Genomic DNA, 22,210 nt, shown 5'->3' on the forward strand with positions numbered 1-22,210 from the left:
ACAAAAATGGACAGATTAGGGCAATGTGATAATGAGAAAAGGCATAAAAATGAATAAACAGGAAGAATGATGAAAAAATCAGGACAAGATAGTAATTGCATTCGTGTTCAAAAGAGTTTCTAACAGTCCTGAGCAAGACCAATATAATAAATAGAAAAGTATTGAAGGCAAATGCTGATCTCCACTGACCAAGACAAAGTAAATATATGTATAAAAACGCAATCTGGAACTGTGCAATGCAAAATGGCAGCTGGTTGAACCCTCTGTGCTGAGCACGGTGCAGCTCTGAATGCGAAGTGTTTTTAAGTGGAATGTTCTCCTCAGCCATGTATGAGCCAACAAATTGCAGAATAATTGTTTCTTGGCAGTGACCTACAGCAAAATACCTATATTTTGTTTGCTTTACAGGCTGTTACGTTGCTGGTGAAGTTAGGGCTGGGACACTTCTGTAGCCAAAGCCATGAAACTGAACTTGTAGTTAGTCTTAGAGAATGCAACAGTGTCGTACGCCTGCATTAACTCTTACTTTGGGTGTGCAACTCTAGAGATGTAGATTTTACCAGGCTTGTAACTCCACCATTGGTGTAATAACTCAGCTTTGAACACGTCTAGGTGACGATAATCATTTTACAATGCTTGTGTTCTTTTCCGCTTCAGAGTTCTGCGCTGTGCATGGTCTTGGCTTGGGATTTGAGGGAATAACTTCCTGAATGTTTTAACGGTTCTGTTCTCTGCATCAGTTTCTGTGCACTTTTCTGATCTAGAAATGCATGCAGCTTTGTTTCATTTAACGCCAACCCCGTGAGTGGTGCCGACAGAAGACACCTTCCCTACTCTGTCGCGGTAAGTGCAGCGCAGTCGCTGGAGGATCGGGTTCTCCCTGGAGTGTTTGGGGGGGAGAACAAGGAAATAAGTGGATTTACTTAATCCGTATTAGCAGATGAGGAAGATAAGGAGAGAGAGCTTTGCGGGGTATCCGTTAGCTAATGGTATTTTGTGTTTGGTTCCTCACTTCAGTACGTGGGGGACGCTGCTGCGACACAGATCCAGCACCCGACGGACCGCAGCGTGTTTATACACGGCGCACTTATTACTATTTCGAAAGGCGCCGGGAGGAGCGGACAGGCCGGAGGGGCTCCCCCGGCGGGAGAGCTGGGCTCCGCTCCTCGCCTCCCGCTGGCTGAAGCCGGACCCTCCTGGCGGGGCCTTTACCGGGGCGGGGCTCCCCGCTTCGTCGGCACCGCCCGCCCAGGGCGGAGAAGCCGGCATGGGGCGGGGAGCGGGGGTCGGCGGGGAGCGGGGGCCGGCGGCTTGGGGCCGGGGTGGCGGCAGTGCCCGGGGGCTGCCGCCATGCGCCGGGGGCTGCCCGCGCTCCGCGGCCTCCTCGGGGGCGGCTCCGCGGGGCGGCCGCTCCGGCTCCCGGCGCCCAGCGGGCCCCGCGCCGCCCCCGCCGGCGGTCCCGAGCCGCTGGCTGAGGGGAGCGGGGGCGGCCAGGTGAGAGGGGCCGGGGCGGGACCGGGCGGGACCGGGAAGCGGCTGCAGCCGGGCCCGGGGGCTCCCGCGGGGCAGCGGCCTGTGGAACCGGCGGCCGGAAGGAGGCGGTGCCTTCCCGGTGTGCGCGAGGGAAGCGGCTCCTTCCTGCTCTGAGCGAGGCGTGAGCTGCTCTGGTTCCGTTATTTCCCGCTGGGAACTCGCTTCTCAGTTCCTTTCTCCTGATGGAGCTGTAACAGGCAAATTGCTGCTACCGTAAAGTTCACGTTCTTTATCTACGGTGTGTTCAGACAGCTAAACTTGCGAGAAGAACAGCATTTACTGTGACCGTGTTACAGCCTGGTTTCAGAAATTTCACATCCCAATTTAAAAAAGACTAAAAAGACTGCTGTATGGTTATCAGCAAGCCTGTGGTGTCACTTGTGCTGCAGCCGCGTTATTTCTGGTGCAGCGCTCCTGAAGCGGAACCGCAGAATGGTTTGGGTTGGAACGGGCCTTAACGGCAGCCTACACCGAGAACATGGTTGCAGGGTTTTTGTTTCGTTTTTAAATAGCAGTCGATGATTATAGAGGAGAGAAAGCAGAGCGTTTCAGCGGGAGTTTGTGGATGTAATGTTGATCAACAAAACTACTTCTATAAAATCAACGACACTGCGATACCTTTAAAATATTGACCTTATTAAATGGGGCTTTGTAGGGGAATACGCTCTCACGTATGGGTTTTGAAAATGCAGTTTGTGTCTTCTAGAGAAGACAGCAGTGAGAACTTGTCAAGCAGTGTCGCTACCTCTCCTGTCTCTTATGGTGATGGCGGTGGCAGTGTCCATTTCTGCTGTACCCAGCTGCTGGAAAGATGTACCCAGTGAATAATTGATGAGGGACAAAGTGATGCTTTTATGGGCAAAATGCCCTTCTCAGTGCACAGCGGGCTGGACTTCTGTCAGTATGTCCCTTCAAATAGTATTGTATCATGTAAGTATGCCTATAAGGCATATTAGAAAGGGAAAAATGAAAGATCCTTTCCTTCCCTGTGGAGGTGTGTGTGTTAACTGCAGTGTAGCTATTGCATATTTTATCAAATATGTATACACATGGACATAACTAATATACTCTTTCTTTTCAATTTCTTCTTGCAGCTCAACATTCTGCCATCCTTTGGGTTTCTTTTTGACATTGATGGTGTACTGGTACGAGGAAAGACTCCAATACCTGCTGCAAAAACAGCCTTTCAAAAGCTAGTTAATTCTCAGGGACAATTCTTGGTGCCTGTAGTATTTGTCACCAATGCAGGGAATTGCCTTCGCCAGAAAAAAGCTGATCAGTTGTCTCATATACTGGGAGTTCCAGTGAGTAGCTTAAATCCTATTTCTTTAGTTATTTACTTTCAGTGATTGTCAAATGTATTATATTCCATTAAATGCTGCTCAGTGAGTTTTGCTTTTCCCTTAAGCCCTCTGAAATGCTTTGCTGGAAGTATTATAAAAGTAAAAAATACTGTCTGAAGCTAATGACAATGGTATTTCCGTTGGTAAAGGTACTGATATTTCCAATAGCAATGGTATTTCTTTGCAAAATTATTACTGTGGGACTAAAAGTTGCCTTCTCTTTCTGAATAAAAATAAATGTGTGCCAGTAACATGAAATGCTGCTCTAGCAAGCTGAATGTCTTCATGTGAAGACTGGAGCCTCCTATCTGTCGTTGGTACAAGTGGTAAAAAATTTATTCCCCACCAGTCTTTGGGCTCTGCAGGTGCATTGTTGAGGACTATGTTTGAACATTACTAAGATAAAGCCATAAAGTTAGTTCTGCGGTGCCTTTTCTTTCAGTAAGGCTCTACATCAATAGAAAATCACACATGTTGTGGGTAAAATGTGATATCTGAATTATTTCTGGATTATTTTTTTTGATCTGTAGTAGTAGTAGATAGTAATTTGTAGTAGGAGTTCTTCTAGGATAATCATTTTACTGTTTTCATAGCTATTAAAGGAATGGATATGTAAACTAGGAGAAGAAGGTCTTCTAATACAACGAAATCAATGCTGCAGTCTAGCAAATCTACCGCAATTAGAACTAGAGCAGTGCTGGTTCATCTTCCTTGTTTGCTTTCTAAATTAATTTGATGACTCTGTAAAACTAGGAGAGAAAACCTTGTGTTGATGTGGAATAGAATAATTATGGAAGCAGAAAGGGATATGTATGTCAATTAGCAATGTATGTTTTTTTTGAGAGGGGGATGTTACCAATACTTCAACTGTGAAATTTAGTTAAAAAAAATGATATGGTAGGGTTTTATACAAATATGTATGATTGTTTTGTAATTCATAGAATTTGTCACACCTGTTAATTAAATCTACATATAAATCACTTACCTGAAAGCCAATAAACTCCTTTTGTTCTTAAATTTCAAACAGATTTCACAAGACCAAGTGATGATGTCACACAGTCCTCTGCGGATGTTCAAACGTTATCATGAAAAATGTGTTCTTGTATCTGGACAAGGACCGCTTCTGGATATTGCTCAAGAGTATCTTTTTTAAAAAAAAAAAAAAAAAAAGGCAACTTTCTGCTCAAGTATTTTCCTTAATCAAGTTCAGAAGACCAAATAATTCAACACTACAAATTCAGTATTAAGAATTCATTATTAAGCTATGGTAGTTCCTACTCTAACATCAAATGTATGTTTTGAAAATGGTCGCTTTGTTGATTGTTGCTTTACTTTATTCTGCACTTTTTCACCTCACTGTTATATGCCTTTTTACTGTGAAAAGAAGAAAGAAATATTTCTTTGGCATATATTTGTAAATGATCCTTTGGCACAAAGGGTTTGTACCCTCTTAGAATCATAGAACGTTTAGGTTGGAAAAGACCTCTAAGATCATCTGGTCCAACCTTTATCCTCTTGAGATGAGAGTATGGCACTCTACAGTATCATGTAGTAAATGATATGTATAGTTAGCCTTATCTTGGGAATGGTATTTCAGAGCCTGAGTTTGTTGCTCTGTGTTTCTCTCATCTTCTGTTACCTTCTTCAGGCCAGCCTGCTCAGGTCATGTGCCAGTAGGTTATTCCCTGCTAGTGGAATGGGGTGTTATTTATCTGTTATTTATCACACCTTCCTTTTAACTCAGCAGCTTGAGATCTGCTTTGTAAAGGAGAGTGTCACAGCATTAACAAATAACCTGCTAAACGTGTGTTCTTAGCTTTACTAGCTAGGGTGTAGGTTCTGCTTTTGTGCCTTGTTTTTTTTTTTTTTTTTTCCTTTTTGTAAGCATCTGAGTCCAGGTAATATTGTTTTCATAACCAATATCTAGAGTAAACCTATGCTTGAAAATATTTTTTCAGTTTCTGTACTAACTGTCAAAAAGAACTTTAATTACATTGATATAATTGTACTGTTGAAGGTTCTGACTTAATGACCTTAAGTTGTCTCATGCTTTCAGTAACTCCCTTCTGTACTTTTAAACCATAAGCTGTAAAAAATGTAGATGCAACTTCTAAGTTTGCTTTCATGCTCAAAGATGAGAAAAATTACTGAAGGAACTTTCCAGTTACCTGCCAAAATTTGTTAGACATGTTAAGTGTGTTACAGGACTGAATTCAGCATATAAAAAGTGTACTTGTTGGATAGCATTCTTATAGGGGATAATCTTATTTTCAAACAACTTTACAAGTGGCCTGTAGTGTTAATTCTAATACAAAATCAGGTGGCTTAGTTTGTATAATTGATATATATAAATAGCTCTTATTTGCATATTCATTGCAGAAGTCTTAGTAGTATTGCAAATAGCGTCCCAACTGCTTTTTGCACAAATGAGCAGTTTTAGTTTGATTATTGTCTTGCTAAGTAAGTTAAAATTAATGGGATATATCTGCATTTAAGAGAACTACTATGCAGATCTGGAAATTTTCTCCGTTTTTTTTTCTCCTTTCCTTTTTTTTTAGTGTATTTCTGAATTTATCTTCGCTACCTGTAGGGCATAATTAACCTTTATTGGTCAGTTCATTGTTTTGCAGTAGACTGAGCTTTACTATGTTTATCTGAAAATACATCTGCAGCTATAATGGCCTAAGGAAAGCATGGTTTGTGGGGAGAGTATTTTTTCCTCAGAAAGATCATATTTCTTTCCTATAAGGATTACATAACCTGTTGTCTTGCCATCAGATGAACTTTTTTGTATTTATGTAAAGATAATCTTTGAATATTGCAGGTGTTGTGTGGCTTCTTCCTTTTAATCTCATATTTTGAGCAAGCTCTCTACGTAATTTCTCTCTTAAGATTTCAGGCATACAGGTCTTCTGTATATAAAGAATGGAATGATCATCTTTTTATTTCATGAAAGAAAAGTCTTTAATATGTTGCTTTTATTCCTAAATAATTTGCTTTACTAGATGATAAACTGCTTATGTTAAAATTGAATTATAGATTTTTAAAAGTCTTTGAATGTAAGCAATTCTGTATCCTTAACTGGTGTTTTCCCAGTCTTGGTTTCAGTCAACCCATCACCATTGAAACATTGCGGGAGAAATACCCTTTGCTAGATGTAGTTGATCATGATAGAACACCTAATATTTCGGTGAGTCTGTGTTTTGTTTTAATTTTTTTTTGTTTGATCATTACATGACATCCTACAGTAGAGGTCAATATTTAAACTACAGATCTAATGCTGTTGTTTTATGCTGCATTTTGACTTAGTTTTTTTTTCCTGTTTCCCTATTTGTTTTATTGCAACATTTTTAACAACAACTGTATAGACTTTTTTCTGTTAATGTTAATTTTATAACAAATCTTTACGTTTTGTAATTACGGTTGTGAGACAACTTATAACTTATTACAGATACCTAATTAAAAATCTGTTTTAGAAAGCTTACTGGTTTCTGTGAATGTATGGAAGATGAAATTAGTTTTTTCTTCCAGTATGGGATGGTCTTGGTACTGTTTTAGGCTATGAGGTTGATCTGATTGTAAAGAATGATTTGCAGATAACTAACTTTTCTCCAAAGGACTGCTTTATACCATTTATACCTGTTTATACCATTATTTTAGCATATTTAAATATTAACAGTACATACTGTTAGTTTACATAAGCACCATGGTTTCAACTGAATTTTGCAGAATTTCAATATGAAGTGAATGTATGCATACACAACAAATGCATGCATATATTAAATATATGCAGGGTCAGTAAATGAAGATTTTTTTTCAATGGATAGTCAAGAAATTCTTTGTTGTGGTTCATACAATTCTTAACTTAATTATGTCAGTGTTTCCCTTGCTTCTCAACCATGCACGTTTAGAGTTCAAGAAAATGTTCATGTGTTTGTCACTATGACAAGTAAATCATGAAATCATGAAACTACTGTTTGGCAAATAAATGTAGTATGATGCGTTAACAGTATTTTCTCTTAGAAGTGTTAAATATGTTTCAAAATACATTTTTCAAATGTGTTGTTAATGACAGAGGCCTGTGTTACTCCTGCAGAAAAATAAACATCCATACTTTACTTAACATACAGAAGTGAAATAAGCAGCTGAAGCTTTGTATGTTCCCAGAGGCGGTTGAATAGATTGTAGAAAGCTTCCATATGTAGAATGCAATAACTTGTCTGCTGTCCATTTACCATGAGATTTCAGTTAGAACTTGAAATGCAAATTTGTAAGTGAACTGACATCAGGTACTGGAGCAGTAGCTGCACCAAAATAGAGTGTGTGTTTCCTGTCAGTGTTGTGGAAAGCAAGTGTGGGAACTATACTTGAATTTATTCTGTTAAAAAATAGTAGTAGCTGTTTAATCTTGTAGAAAACTTTCACTTTTTTCTTATTTCAGTACCCCTCTGCTGTGGAGCTTCCCAAGATTGAGGGTCAGTTATCTTTACTTAACTTGCAACTGTCCATTAATAGATGGAATACCTTTATTGTACTTCTCATTATAATTAGAATTGACGGCCTCATTAGAAAGTTGGTTGAGACAATTCCAAAGTTTCCTCATTAGTGACATTGGCCATTAATATGGAATGTATAAAGCATGAGAAAAGTGTTTTGTATGTGCAATTTTCAACCATGTATTTTTAAAGCTTCAGAAGGAAGGTGAGGTCCGCTTTCCTTTTCTATCTTCCTTTAACAGGCTATTGTTGCATTCCTATTAAATATTAAGAACGAATTGAAGAGTTCAGAAATAACGGGTCTTGGTCTTGCAGTTGTCAGGAGGGTCACTTCAGAGTTGTAGTATGAGAAACATCCTGTTTCAGTAGGCCATATTCACATCCCCATTTTGCCTGCAAAACAGGAAGGTAAGGTAAAAACTGGACTTCAGGGTTAAAAGAAAAATCCAGATCGTGATTGCTGGAGATCTGAAAGTTGTCTAGAAACAGTATCCCAATTTTGTTTTTAAGATGAACAAAATAACATTACTGATGGATTATTTTAATACTGTATGTAAATATACAGAATTCACAAAGGTACATAAGACTTAGTGCTGTGGAACAACTTAGCCAATACAAAAAAAAACAAATAATTTCTTAAACACATAGATGTTGCACTGGGGTCTTGTTACTTCCAAGATTTTTCTGTGAATGAATGGATATGTAATGTTAAAACATAAAGGTAATGAGACTATTTCTTCAGTTCATGGTTAAATCAAATTAATTGCTCAGCCTCTTTAGACCAAGTTGTGTCAGAGGTTTGGTGCCCTGTTAACTCTGTTTTGTGATTCTTGTTCTTACAGCTGTTGTTTTGTTTGGGGAGCCAGTCAGATGGGAAACCAACCTTCAATTGATCATAGATGTTTTGCTGACAAGTGGCTATCCTGGAAATCCATATCACCATGAAAATTACCCTCATATACCTGTACTTGCTTGTAATATGGATCTGATGTGGGTAGCTGAAGCACAGTCTCCAAGGTAAATGCAATTACAATGTGTGTATGCTATGTTGCACCTTAGGTTTTTCCTCACTTTTTCAGTAGAATCCATGATCAATATTTTTGTACAAATGTTTGATGTAGCTTCACAGTAGGTCTCATCTTTGAATACAACATTTCAAAAGTAGTGTACTTTCAGCAAATGCTGCCTTATTACTGCCTACGTTATTGCATCCAGGAAATTAGGTACTTGAGATAAAGTGCTTGTAAGACCTAAAGCTTTTTTGTTTCCCCACTTGCAAAATAGAGAAATTTTTGCTTGAGAGCCTTAGAGTTTGTCCAAAGGAAAAAAATTGGAAACAATACCTTTTTTTTTTTTTTTTTTTTTTTTTTTTTTTTTTTTTTCATTTCATTAGGTCCTTTTTTGGTATTCCTGTTTTCTACCCTGCAGTTTCTGGTAGAGTGAAGAAATTGCCCTGCTAGTTGAAAGCAGTTGTTTTGAGCTGAAGACAACATAGTGAACTGTTTAAGGAACATAAGAAAAAAGAAATAGTAAAAATTGAACATACACCAAAATAGATATTGTTGTTATTGTGACTTGATAATGGGCTTGGTCTTGGGTAGAAGATCTTGTCAGGTATTCTTACCTGGTTGCAAAGACCATCTCTAATTAGCACATTAGCAAACTATATAAATGTAATGGTTTCAACTAGAGTAAGGTAATGAGTATATCCACAGTAAATAAGATGCATAGTTTCAGTTGTGTTCCTTGGCAAAGATCCAGTGTTAAAACTGAAATCTTTTTTTTTTTTTTCATTTGAGCTTGACAGTATGACGGATTTGTACGTCAGTGCTGTTACCTTCCCTGCTGGAAAATGTGGTTTTAAGCTGTTGCTAATAAGTACTGGAAATAATTGTGTGCTGATTTATTCATATTTCTTAACAAACAGGGTAGAGAGAGGAAATGAATAGTTAATTTGGTAAAACTAATTCTTTACCATACTTAAGTGCTACAGCTGTTTCCAACTTTCTAGCTTTTTTCTTAAAGATTATTTTAATTTCTAGGCCACTAGAGACTGAATTTATTAGCACAATGTCTCAGATGGCTTCTGGTGTTCATTAGATCAGTGTTACACGTTTTTTTTAGGCTGTAGATACTTGGTTTGAACAGCTATACTCATCTATGTGCGTAAGAAGGTACCTAACAGTTCTTCTAAAGTACTATGTATACTCTAGAAAATAGGATTGCTGTATAGCAACTTTTTATTCTTCTGACAGTGTTTTTGATGCTTCCTTGTTTCTCGAGTGATATGTATTAATTCATCCCTAATCCCATATCCTGATTTCAGTAATGAAGTAAACCTGCTTTTTTAAAGCATGAAATTACATCTTCTAAATTAATTGGTTTGACTTGGTTTGGCTTGATTGATGAGCCTTTGTCACTGTTACCAGCTTGCTTGAGTAAAATAATTGAGTTTTCAAAAGCTTGTTGTAAAATTATAGTTTGTTCCATGATTCTCCTTTGCTTCTATTCTTGAGAGAAACCCATTTTTATATTACAGAGTGGATTTTGGTATACTCTTGTGGTTAAAGAGGTTAATTTTCCTTCTGTCCATTTCCAACTTTCCTTTTCATCTTCTCCTCTTTATTAATGCAGCTGATTCTGTTTGGTCACTGCAAAGAGCAGATCACAGGCTAGGTATTATTTCAAAAATTCCCTTTTGTAACTGAAGCACCTGCTTACATACAAGCAACACTATTGCAAATCATTGCTACATTTTTAAAACTGATAAGTCTGTGCTGTCCCAATTACTTTTTTCATTAAGGTCTTCGTTGTTCAGCTAATCAGCACCTAGTTATTACTGAAACAGCGGTGGAAATGTTGCATGCAAATTGAGGGAAAATTCATGGTAACAGGATATGATTTATTAATTTAAAAAAACTCATTTTTTGCTGTATACTTTATAAAATTTCATTTGTCACAAGGTCTTTCTATCTTTTTAGGTTTGGGCATGGAACATTCATGGTTTGTTTGGAAAACATTTATAAGAAGATCACTGGCAAAGATCTGAAATATGAGGCCTTAATGGGCAAGCCTAGTGAACTGACCTATCAGTACGCAGAATACCTTATCAGGACTCAAGCAGCAGAAAGACAATGGAAGCAACCTATTCAAACTCTTTATGCTGTTGGGTAAGATGTTATAAGTCTAATGAGGAAATTACTTATGAGATAAATACCAGCAAACTAAAATACACAGCTCTTACTTGGTTAGTTGGGACCATTATGCTACCATTGGGACTACCTAACGTTCTTGGCACTGTGTTGTACTTTTTATGATTTCAAACCTCATTGTTTCTAATCTAGAAACTTAATACTTAGCTCTTTATATGTTTAATTTCTGTAGAAGTACAAAAATTGGTTTATATGTCCATTTTTTAAAAATTTCTCTAATATGCTCTGTAAGCCTTTAACAAAAAGGCAGTGGGAGGACTGTTTTGTTAGTTACTGGTATAACCCTAACAAGCTTTGAGTAGAAAATGGGATTTTAAGGAATTTAGAGCTAGAATTGATTTGTGGTGTCATTAAGCTTGGTCATACACTACTGTGCATGTAGTGACGTCATAGAATCCTTTTCATAGAATGAGATAAAGCTCTGTTGTATTAGGGAGTGTTCCAGAATCTGCAAGATGTTTGAAAATATAATAAGTTCATTCATGGACTGCTGAAATCTATTCTTGATTTCCTTTCCCCCTTACCCACATCTGCAATTTTCAGTATGGAGAATTACTCCTATTAAATGTCATAGTTGATGAAATGGCATAATAAAATAGCTATATGATTGGATTTTTTCCTGTGTACGTCTACATGAAGTTATGTAAAGCATAAATTAAACTGTTAAATCAAACCCTTAAACATGTCTTATCATACAAATTGAAATCAGAGAACTAAAATTATGTTGCTGACTAAACTTCTTATATTTCCAGAGATAATCTCATGACTGATGTCTATGGTGCTAACCTTTACAATCGCTATCTTGAAGAGAAGAACTCCAGAAAAGGTTCAAAAACACAGATTCAGGCCAAAGTTGCTGGAGGCAGAGGGTCTGCTGCTCTCTCTCAGGATGATGAAATAGACAACAGTTGGGAGAATGAATTAGCATCTGCTGCTGCTACTCACTGTAGGTCTGTTCTCGTTTGTACTGGGGTTTATAATCCTCACACAGAGGCACCCTTGGATACCAAGGAGAGCATAACCGAAACAGTGTTCCATGGCCACAGAGATTTTAGGTTTGATCCCGGTTTAGTAGAACCAGATCATATTGTACCAGATGTTGATGCTGCTGTAGACCTGATCTTTCATCTGGAGAACTTTGCTCCTAATTGAGATTACATGATTTCTTAAGGACTACTCAGTGCTACACTCCTCCCCACCCCCCAAATCCAACAGCGTGCTTTAAAATCATGCCACAAACTTTCTAAAGTTTTTTTTTTTTTTTTTACTTTTTCATTTATATAAACTTATATAAATTTATATAAATATAAGTATATATGAGCACAGATTAATGTGCTAAATGTACTTAATATAAAATTATATACATTAAAAATCTGTGCTTAATATACTTAATATAAAATTATATAAGTATAAATCATACTTTTAAAAATATTTGAAAATATGTAATTTCTTGCTTTAGTTGCCCTTTATTTTCATCCTATTCATTTTTTTTAGATATTTTAGCTATTTTATCATAATGGCTTGTGTGTATTACTGGTACTTAAATTGCCACGTGACAGTTCATTTTTTTGTTCGCTGAAAGATTTAGCTTCTAACTTTTGGGGGTGTTTGTGATGCTGGGGTTGTTCACACGATTAGAAATTGGTCGGTAATGATCACAGTATTCTGCAAGTAATGCAGACTTCTCATATTCTGCAAGTACTGTGCACTTTTTCAAATGTGTTGCTTCAAATAAGTGCTAAATTCAAGTATGTTCTGTTTCTTTGTACTCACATGTAACCCCACAGCATTTCTTCTTATCTGTTTTTGCAGTATGTCTGTAGCTGCAGTGCCTCTCTACTTTGACATGTAAATCTGTAAAAGAAATGCCCATATAAGCTGATGAATGTTGAGTTGTTAACACCATTTTTAGAACTCCTGCAAAGCTGAATAGAAGAAAGGCAGCTAACAACGGCTGTTCTGCATGGCATAATACCTGGCCTTTTTGTTGTTACCTTTTTATTTGCACTTCTATGGGGAATTTAGAGTTTTAGAAAGCTTTAGAAATTTTCCGGCATTTCTCTCAGCTGGACTTCTCCACTGAATGTGTGACTGTTATTTGGGCAAAAAGTGCCTAGTAATTTACTTGAAGCTTCGTACCACTGTGGTAGTTAACTGGCCTTTAAATTAATATATTTTCTCTGTGTCAATGTTATGTGTTCAGTTCATGGATTTTATATCTGTTCATTAAAAAAAAAAGTAATTTATTTTACCTTATTTTTGTAAAATACTTTTAAACATTTTAATCCAAAAGATATCTTTCAAAATAGTTCTGTTGGTTGTAACAGTGTACTTGTGAGATATGTCTGTCCTTTATTGATTGGCAAACGTAAGTCAATTAAGTGTATTTAAAAACAAAGTCAACTTACACAGAAATCACCTTAGGGAGCTAGTCAGGTATGGGTTTTATTTTGTTGTCTTTTGCTTGTTTATTTTTTGTTTTGCAAACTAGAAATTGTACAAACAAATCTGTGGGTCTTCCATTTTAGACAGGTGGTGGCATGAAGAGAAATGACTTCCTGGCTGACTTCTTCACTGTTTATTATCGTGAATTCAAAATCTGAAAACTCTTCATGTCATGAAGAGATCAAAATTGCTACAATGCAGTCAGGCTTATCTTGTGTTTTTTCCATGTGCAAATCACTCTAATCCCTCTCTCAACTGTCAAGACTGTTGATTCATAACTGGTAATATTTCATAAGTAACTTTCAACATACCTTGATTGATCCAGGATTCTTAGTTTAAGGAAACTGTTCCAAACAGTGTATCTCCTTTTTCTTCACTGGGGAAATATTATAGCTGCATATTCTTGCCTTTCTTATTGTTACAGGAAGCGAATATATATCTACTTCTTTAGCACATTTCTGTAATACGCCAACTATTTGCAAAGTATGCCGAATCTTTCTAAGTAAAGAGTAGTAGTTATGGTTTTGTAAGATGACAGGATAACTGAAGATGTGTTGTTTCAATATTGAAGCATGTTGCAGAGCTCTTTATTATTGGAAACCATTTTAGACCATCAGTGAAGCAAGAAATAAAAATGTGGAAGTTGATAAAGAACACGTTGTTGCATTTTCTTCTTTTTCCCCAAAAATACGCATGAACATTTCAAAAGGTTCATGAAAGAACTGTGTATATACTTTTAAACTTAATTCCTCATGAAAACAGTAACTTAAAATGCTTATGTTTGGCTACTAATTGGGCTACTGTTTTTTCACTACACTAAAAGGAGGATGGTTTTCAGTCTGTAGTCCTCTTAGATCATTTGCAATGACGAGTCTGCTTGAGTTATCTTTAATGTGATTCTTCAGATGAATGTATGACTGAGTCCCAGTAGTGTTCTAGGGTGCTACTAGATTTGGAGCTGTATCAGCACAAAACAAAAACCAGGTAGTTGTTACCATGTATGGTGAACAAAGATGACATACATATTGGAACTACTACAAAACTTGAGAGAAATGTTAGCTTAGTAGACACAGGTCATGGTATACTAGTGAGCCAGGCAAATATTTTGGTGAAATATGAAAAACAAATTTTAATGATTTGAAGGGATATAGTGAGTTACCTTTGAGAATGTTTATCTGGAGCTCTAGCTGAATGTGAAAGACCTCACAGCACCCACTTGCTAGATGCTCCTACAATTTCATTATAGTGTTGCTGAACTAAGTGCCCTGGAATTAAATTGTATTCTCTAATTATTACAGCAACGACAATTGACATAGAGCTAGCAATGGAGCCTGAAAGCAAACTCTTTCCTCATTGCCATGTTCCAGTGTTAATGCATACTGAACGCTTTCACTGCAGTATTTGAAATACTACTGATGTTAGTGGTATAGCATCTCTTTACCAGAGGTTCTCACACTTTGCAAGGTGAGTAGAAAAGCATGTGTTCCTCCCTCAATGAGTCCCAGTCTACTTCGCACTTTAATTTAAAATTCTAGTGAAAATGTTTGTGCCAAAATGCTTCCATACCGTCTACTTTCCTGAATTCCAGCAAAAGACTTGTCATCTTTACCTTTTTATTAATATGACTGCTGAAAAAGCAGGCATTATTGTTCATTATACTGTTTGATGTCTTACAAACGAAGATACTACACTGACACTTCTAATTTGAATTTTGTCTCCTGTTCACTCAGGAAGTGGTACAGATGAGAACTGTAAAAAAGAAGTGTCAAAACATTTCAGTAGAGTTACTATTGTAATAGCTAACATTGCCTTGATGTGGATGAGGTGGTCGCAGAGCAGCTTACTGTACTAACAGGGGAGTCCTGAGCAGGCACAGAAACAGGACTTCCAGGGAAGAAAAATGGTATGAATTTGGGATGCTCCTGTGGACTGTGGACCTGTGAGCTGCAGAAGTGGATGAGGTGCTTTCCTGGAGTACTTCTGCCTTGGTCCTGTGAGAGGATGCACGTGGCATGCTTTCTAAAAGCTGAAAAAATGTAATGGTTCAGGCTTATCTGCCATAAATATGAACAGATATCAATTGGTAATTACCTTTGTTTTTCACATAAACTGTTCTTCAAAGTGGTACATGCTTTTCAACATTTCAAGTTGGATATCAGGAAAAGGTTCTTCACTGAGAGGGTGGTTGCTTACTGGAACGGGCTCCCCTGGGACATAGTTACAGCACCAAGCCTTTCAGCATTTAAGAGGTGTTTGTACTATGCTTATTAGTAATATGGTCTGAATTTTTGGGTAGTCCTTTGTGGAGTCAGGAGTTGGAATGATGATCCTTGTGGGTCCCTTCCAACTTGGGATATTCTCTGATTCTATGAAAAGCTGCATGAATACAGGTCACAAGTATTTCTCAAAGGAATTTTTTCTCAAATGGACCCAGTGCAGCCCATATCTAGCTGCGAGCAGCACCTGCTGAGGGGCTTGTTTTGCCCTTGGAAAAATCCCTGCCCCTTGCAGACACAACTGCCTTTGTAACTGTAGTCGGGTTTTTGCTTTTCAACAAAACTGAAGAATATTGAACCCCAAAGTATGGGGCACGTCAGTAAGAAGTGAATTTATTTGTGGAGCGAGGGGATACCTCCTGAGAAGCAGAATCTGCACCAGTTTTGGTACCAGATTCTCCAGGTGTAAGAAACCCCGGTCAGGTTTGCTCTGAGGGCGGCCGGCGGGAGGCGCTGTCCGCCATCTTGGGTTTACCTCAGCCCAGGCACCGCGCCGGGCAGGCGAAGCAGGTTGAGTCAGAGTATTGCGACCCTCTTCTCTTCTGTCTCCGTGGATTTATTTATTTATTTATTAATATATGTTTTATAAGTAGTAAAATGAGAAACCATTGCCCCCACACAGTTCTCCAAGGCCTGGTATATTTCAGTTCTCCATCCTCGTGGACAGAGCTCCAGCTCGGTAAGGGTTAGTATAAGCTGGGCAGACCTTGAAAAGGCTAAAATGCTTAAAAATAGTAGGAGACAGCGTTCACTTAAAATTCTTCTCATCTTCTCATTCCCTTCCTCTTTTGATTCCAAACAAGTACTAAGCATTTGATCCCTCCTTAGTAAGTTTTTCCTGTCAGGAACCGAGAAATTTTGCCCAAGGAATTTGAGAGATGAGCTCAGAGTTTGGTGCTCTTAAAATCTCTCCCAGCTGCTAAGAAAGACACATTTTGCTATAGATAATTTCAAATGAATCAGAAGTGTTCAGTTTTGGCATGAGCTATGATTTATGTTTAGGGCTTGTGTGTTTTTCAAAATTGTTTGGACTTTGTTCAACCAGAATATAAACAGCTGGGGCATGGAAGTGACAGTTGTCTTTTCATGTAAAATGTGGGAAGGTCATGCAGTTGAAAGGCTTTGGGACATTTGGTTTTTGTTTCATCAGTGGATGGATTTGCAGAGAGTCTGATATCATACCACAGTCCTGTTTTCTTTGCACTGTATTTTCAGAACTTCAATTTGTCAGCTCTTGGTTAGCTATTGTTCAAGAAATATTTTGAGGTGATGCATAGAAAACTAACAGAATGATTCACAGAAACATGTTGCTAAACTTGGATTTTGCCAATGTAAATAAATTTGTTCCCTACAGCTACAACTGAATCTCAGCTGGGTAAATTAATTGTTAGAAGCAATTATTTTCAGAGTGCAGTTTAGCAAGCTCCAAGCACAGTATCAGCACATAGTGATCTGGAGACATGACAGTGCACCTTCATACTATCTGAATATGGTTTTGTACCCTGATGTGCAAATACATTTGAAATTAATGCACATAAATATTGTTTTAAATTATGCTAATTGCACAGATAGCTGAAGGTATGTGAACTTGCCCAGACCTTTGGTTCTGATAGTTGACTAACACAGTCTGTGTTCAGATCTTTTGTATACGCAAGGACGGATTTTTGGGTGATGAAATATATCCTGCTTTCAACATTGAAATAGCCTGCATGTTGAAAGTTTCAAAACAGTATTTCTGTGGTCAATTCTGTGAATAAAACAGATCAGTAGGTATTCAAAATGTCACAGATGGTACACACACAGTAATCCCATCTGAAAATCAGCTGAGCCAGAATCTTTTACTGATCTTAATTAAAAGTTATCCCTCCTCTTTGATCTTGAATGTCAGGCTCTGAATCCTTGATCATGCTAACCATGTAGTGTTAATCACCCACCCAGGTTTACTAGAGATTTACCTATTAACCTCTTGTAGCAGAAGCAGTACCTGTTGAATAGGTAAGAATATTTCTCAGAGTAAGAAATGAATTTTCAACAGGACTTGAGTCTCATTGCTTTTTTTATGGAAATGTATCTATGGAAGTGTTTCTGCTAGTTTAACAGCTGAGATCCTGACCGTAGATGGGGGAAAAAAATACTTAGTGAATTTACACTCTAAAAACTATGGGTATTTTTTTGCAGGTTAAAGCTACATAATAAAGACCAGCTTGCCTTACTAACAACAATAAAAAAATGGTTGTGCTATAAATATCCTCCTGTATCCAAACTATTCCACAGTCCTAGGTAATTCAAAGAAAGGTTTCTAGAAATGTAGGAAGTGCCTTTGAAATGTTTGTTATATGCATCTGTAATAAACCAACTAAACAATTGTCCTGGCTTTTTTCCACAAGAAACTGAACATACTGAAGGAGACCTGCTAATGCTTTTAATTTGTAAGTTGCATGCAACTACAAATGATAGGGTAGCACAGATCAGAGCAGGGGTTTGTTTTTTCTTAATGTGTTTGTTTGTTTCTCAGCATAACATTTTCTGACTAAGTTTGCCTGTTCACATTTTGAAGGGTGCACATGCGGAGATTTTGGCTGGTGTTAATAGTCTGTTTAGTTCATCTACTGATGCTAGAATTAAAGGGATATGTAAAAAGAAAGGGGTGTTGCTTTGTTTGATTTACAGCAATCAAATAAAATCCAGGATCTAAATGTCCCCTAGGGAAGGCAGTTTTAACCACATTGTTTACACTTGACTGTAAGCACTGAAAAAATGTTATTTGCACCCCTAGTTACACCTCTAGTCTTCCATTTTCACATGGAAGACTTTGAATCAATTTTATGTGCATGCATTTATGTAAGGGATGGGCAGTTGTAGGTATTAGAGGAAGAATTAAGTACTGCTTGTTTAACGGAATACATTGAACTACCTTGTGTTAAATTAGAAGACCATACAGCACAATAGAATAGAGAATTTCTTAAAATCTTGATTTTTGTCTCTGATAAACTAAAGCAAGGTACATGTATAAAATAACAAAAGATACTAATTGCCAGATGTTTACTTTAATTAAACCTTTTTAATGATACACAGTACAATGTATCCACTACACTACAATTCACAACAAAAAGCAGGTTTCATATCTCTTTAAAAATTTTTTTCATAATGAATTCATAAATAGATGAAAGTAAAGTATAAAAAAAATACTGTAGTATGCAAGCTTGCTCCCTTGTCTCCTCATATTCCTAACGATCTAGTCAATATTGTGGTAAGCAAAGTAGTTACTGATGATTAGAAATGTATAGCCTGCATCTCTTGAAGAAACCTTGAAAAACAGCAACAACTTTGTCCTAGAAAATGCAGAATAATTTTAACACTGTTATCCTCTCAACCCCTCAAATCATTTTGGAATGCATTGAATGAATTCAATATGAATTAGAGATTTGTATTTTCTCCCCAACAGGTGTGTGAGCCAGACTCACTTGAATGCTATCTAGTCTCTAGAGTTCTGCATCCTCTGGAGACTGGGTTTTATATAAATTATCAGGTAACAGTGAGTGAGGCACAAAAGAGGGAAAAGTTTGTTGACAGCACTGAGTGTATCTGACTATCAAAAATCTTAGCATTTCTCCACACAGACAAAATAAGACAAATCTTTAAACGGTTACAAATAAGTTAATTCACCTTCTGCTCAGTATATCGTGTCTGGGAAACGGAACAGTGTCTGATCTCATGCATTGGCTTCCCAGGTTTTGAAGTGGTAAGTTTATGTAGCACCATTCAAACACAACTCCACGTGGTGAGTTCCTTACATTACACCACCAAGCTGTATTAGCAAATTTACTCTCCTCATCAATATGTCACTTCCTTAAGAAAACATACATAGCATTTTCTTTTGCCAAGTGTCAAACCACTTTTCATACCTAGAATGATCTATTTTAATACTGCTTGCAAAGGGAAAAATGTTTATCTATGCACAGCATTGAAATAGGGAATGAACATGAAAAATACAGAATAATGAGGATGGTTCTGCCCTTTGCATGAAAGTATTTTTTCTGATAGCCCCTTAATTTCCCCCTAATACAAACCCAGTTCCACACAAGTTTTGTGGTGTTTTTTTGTTTTTTTGTTTGTTTGTTTGTTTGTTTCTTCTCCCAGTGGGAATTAGATACTTTTGAAGACATTGGTAGGCATCTGTCTAAAGCTTTAATCTCGTGGAAACTGCAGCTCTTAATGCACTCGTTAAAAGTAGCTTCAAGTTGTCAAGATAAGTTTGCATGCCATATTCAGAGGACAATCTTTCATACCCTTGTTTTCACATGCAATAGTTTAGATACCCAAAATCACCTCCTTACATCTACATTGCTTACTGAATTTAGTGCAGAAGAAATGGGTGTTGTTCATCACCTGCTCTAGAGAACACTGCAGGGTAATTGGCTGTTAGTGGTTATTGGAAAGAGACTGCCTTTTGGAAGTACACAGCTGGTGTTGGTCAGATGTTTTAAAAAGACAATTTCTAAGGAAATAGTCTTCCATTTAATGTTTTCCCCTGCTTTTGTCTGGAGAAGTGTCTTTTTTTTTTTTTTTTTTAATTGATGGCTAGCTTGCCCCAATCCTGGTCATATGTCAGGTACTTTTTCTAAGCTAACATTTACAGAAACTTGGATCCTTTTAGCTAGCTATTACATTCAAATAGGGTGTACTTTAAGATGTGTTAGTGAGTTTGTGGGGACTTAAGATTTAAACTCCTACAGTGTAGTCAGCTACATTGTAGTTTAAGTATGCAAGCCTAAAATAGAGGACTGCTGTTTTTAGTATCTTCGTCTGACTTTACAATTTAAAAATATAAATGTAGGAAAACATTTTGTTATTTTTATGACTAAATTTAAAGAAAATAGTACACTTGTAGTAATTTAGCTGTAATATTAATTTTTGAATGGGTTAAATAAGCTTTAGATAGAAGTGGCTTAGATAGAAGCAGCTTTGGGAAGCTCCTGTACCTACCTACTTGCACTACCTAATCAGGCAAATGACAGCAGAGCCAGACAACTGACTTTTTTCAGAGTACAGTATTAGATATACAAGTTAAAGATATTAAGTCACTATCACAGGGCCAGGAGACTGGTAGTTACGTGTGTACAAAACCCCTGTTGGTTATAGTTTATCTGGTGGCCCTTTAGAGATTTGTGATAAGTTTTCTGGTAAATTTGAGGCAGAAAGAAAGTAGAAATCAGTGTCAGCAGTTCAGTTCAATTCAATAATCAAACTGAAAGTAACTCAACTGAAGTCTAAAAATGTCTTGCAAAACAAACATGGAAAATGACATTTTAAAGATAAAGAGCCTCAATAATTTTGTTATCAATCTGTGATCCCGGTGACATTGAATCTGATCTCCTAAAGATTCTCAGAGGATGTCCCTGGAGGACAGAGTCTGTTACCATACGCTTAGCTAGTTTATCAGTCCACTCTTGTTCTGTATAGACAGCTGCTAAATTTATTTAAAAACAAAAGCAAAAGCAGGAAAAATTGTAGCTACTTGTATAGTTTATTATTTTACCTTTGGGAAGGAAATTAGTTCTCTGAACTGAGTAAGCATTGACTAAACCTACCAGATTTAACAAGGCAAAGCATAAAATCCTTTTTGACTAACTCAAGCCTTCACTTTTCTCATTCTTGTGAACTTACTCTGTTTGCTTGTTTTCCACTGGCCATTGACTGAAGGCAGTTGTTGACAGTCTGCCTTCAGTCACACCTAAAGTTACAAATGTGACATAGGTAACTGCCTGTATCAGTATTCATGGTGAAATCCTTGTTTAAAAGACACAGTTAAAAAAAAAAAATCACAACCCTTTTTCCTTTGAATAATTCTTTTGAAGTGCATTTTTATCATTTAGTGGTTCTTTAATATGACTGATATCTAAAATTGGGATAGGATGTGTGCTGTCTCTTTCCATCTAACCTCTGGCAACAATTCCATGTACGGTAAATATCCCTTTGCCTTGGTCTGTTTTAATTTTGTAACCTTGCTCTTTCCTGAGTAAACTAAAATGAAATGATAAAAAGGATACAGAGGGCTAAACTTGTGCTGGAAATCAGAACATCTAGTTATAGGATAGTTTGTTTGTTTTTCCCTAAAGTACACAGTGGGGATTGCATTTTAGTGCTTACATCTGAGATTTTTGCTGCTTTGAATAGCTCTAAAACTTAATTTAGTAGAGTTGAAAGAAATCTAACATGACCCAGCCAGCAAAAACTAACACACCCAGGAATCTTTTCTCAGACCAAAATCTCAGTAGGATGGTCTGCACCAAAAGATACTACAAAATTAAAACTGAGACAGTATTTCCGAAATGAATGTCATCTTCTATGGAGGAAATGTCAAATCTGAGAACAGACCAAAACAGACCAAGGACTCTGTTCTGTGACTCTTGAAGTCACCATAATTCATGGAACTGTAGTAAAATGTAACTATTAGTCTGTAGGGGTTAACAATATGGCATATTTTATTGCCAATTTGTAAATCTAAAATGCCTTTCAGTTGATCAAAAAAAACGGTTACCCTTTCTCAAATGATACGAAGTGTTTAGGATGATTAGCCTAAACCCTGGGATTTGTCTCCTTTCAATTCCACTATGAACTACCCACGTCACTGATCTGTTGCTCTGTTTTCTAATTGCCTTAGTACGTGAACCACAAGGGTGGGAATACAAGCTACGTGGTGATCATAAACTCCTGTGGTGAAGCGAGTCATGGGAAAACTACCTCTTCACAAAAGTACACATACTTGCTCCCGTTTTCTTGGATTTTCCCTACCTCTTTACTCATGGCTCGTTCTACCCAGAACCTGGTTTGTTTCTGTGAAGTCTCCACAGAAAATGACTGATGGGTTAAACTGAGCACTCTCCAAGGTTGGAAGGTATCAA

The 22,210-nt window shown here is 37.2% G+C and overlaps 1 protein-coding gene across 2 annotated transcripts; it reads left to right on the forward strand.

Moving 5' to 3' along the window:
* Positions 1 to 1,350: 1,350 nt before the first annotated feature.
* LOC118253727 (haloacid dehalogenase-like hydrolase domain-containing 5) lies at positions 1,351 to 13,683 on the forward strand. Of its 2 annotated transcripts, none has more exons than XM_035558422.1 (8): positions 1,351 to 1,494; positions 2,628 to 2,837; positions 3,904 to 4,016; positions 5,973 to 6,066; positions 7,318 to 7,351; positions 8,215 to 8,389; positions 10,354 to 10,542; positions 11,337 to 13,683. In XM_035558422.1, the coding sequence occupies exons 1-8, from the start codon at positions 1,351 to 1,353 to the stop codon at positions 11,734 to 11,736; spliced, it is 1,359 nt and encodes a 452-aa protein (XP_035414315.1). In that variant the 3' UTR covers positions 11,737 to 13,683. The 2 variants fall into 2 exon arrangements, with proteins under 2 accessions (XP_035414315.1, XP_035414317.1); XM_035558424.1 differs by lacking the exon at positions 1,351 to 1,494 and adding an exon at positions 2,422 to 2,463.
* Positions 13,684 to 22,210: the final 8,527 nt, after the last annotated feature.

The sequence above is a fragment of the Cygnus atratus genome, chromosome 10 (assembly GCF_013377495.2).
Source record: "Cygnus atratus isolate AKBS03 ecotype Queensland, Australia chromosome 10, CAtr_DNAZoo_HiC_assembly, whole genome shotgun sequence".
NCBI classification, from domain to species: Eukaryota; Metazoa; Chordata; class Aves; order Anseriformes; family Anatidae; genus Cygnus; species Cygnus atratus.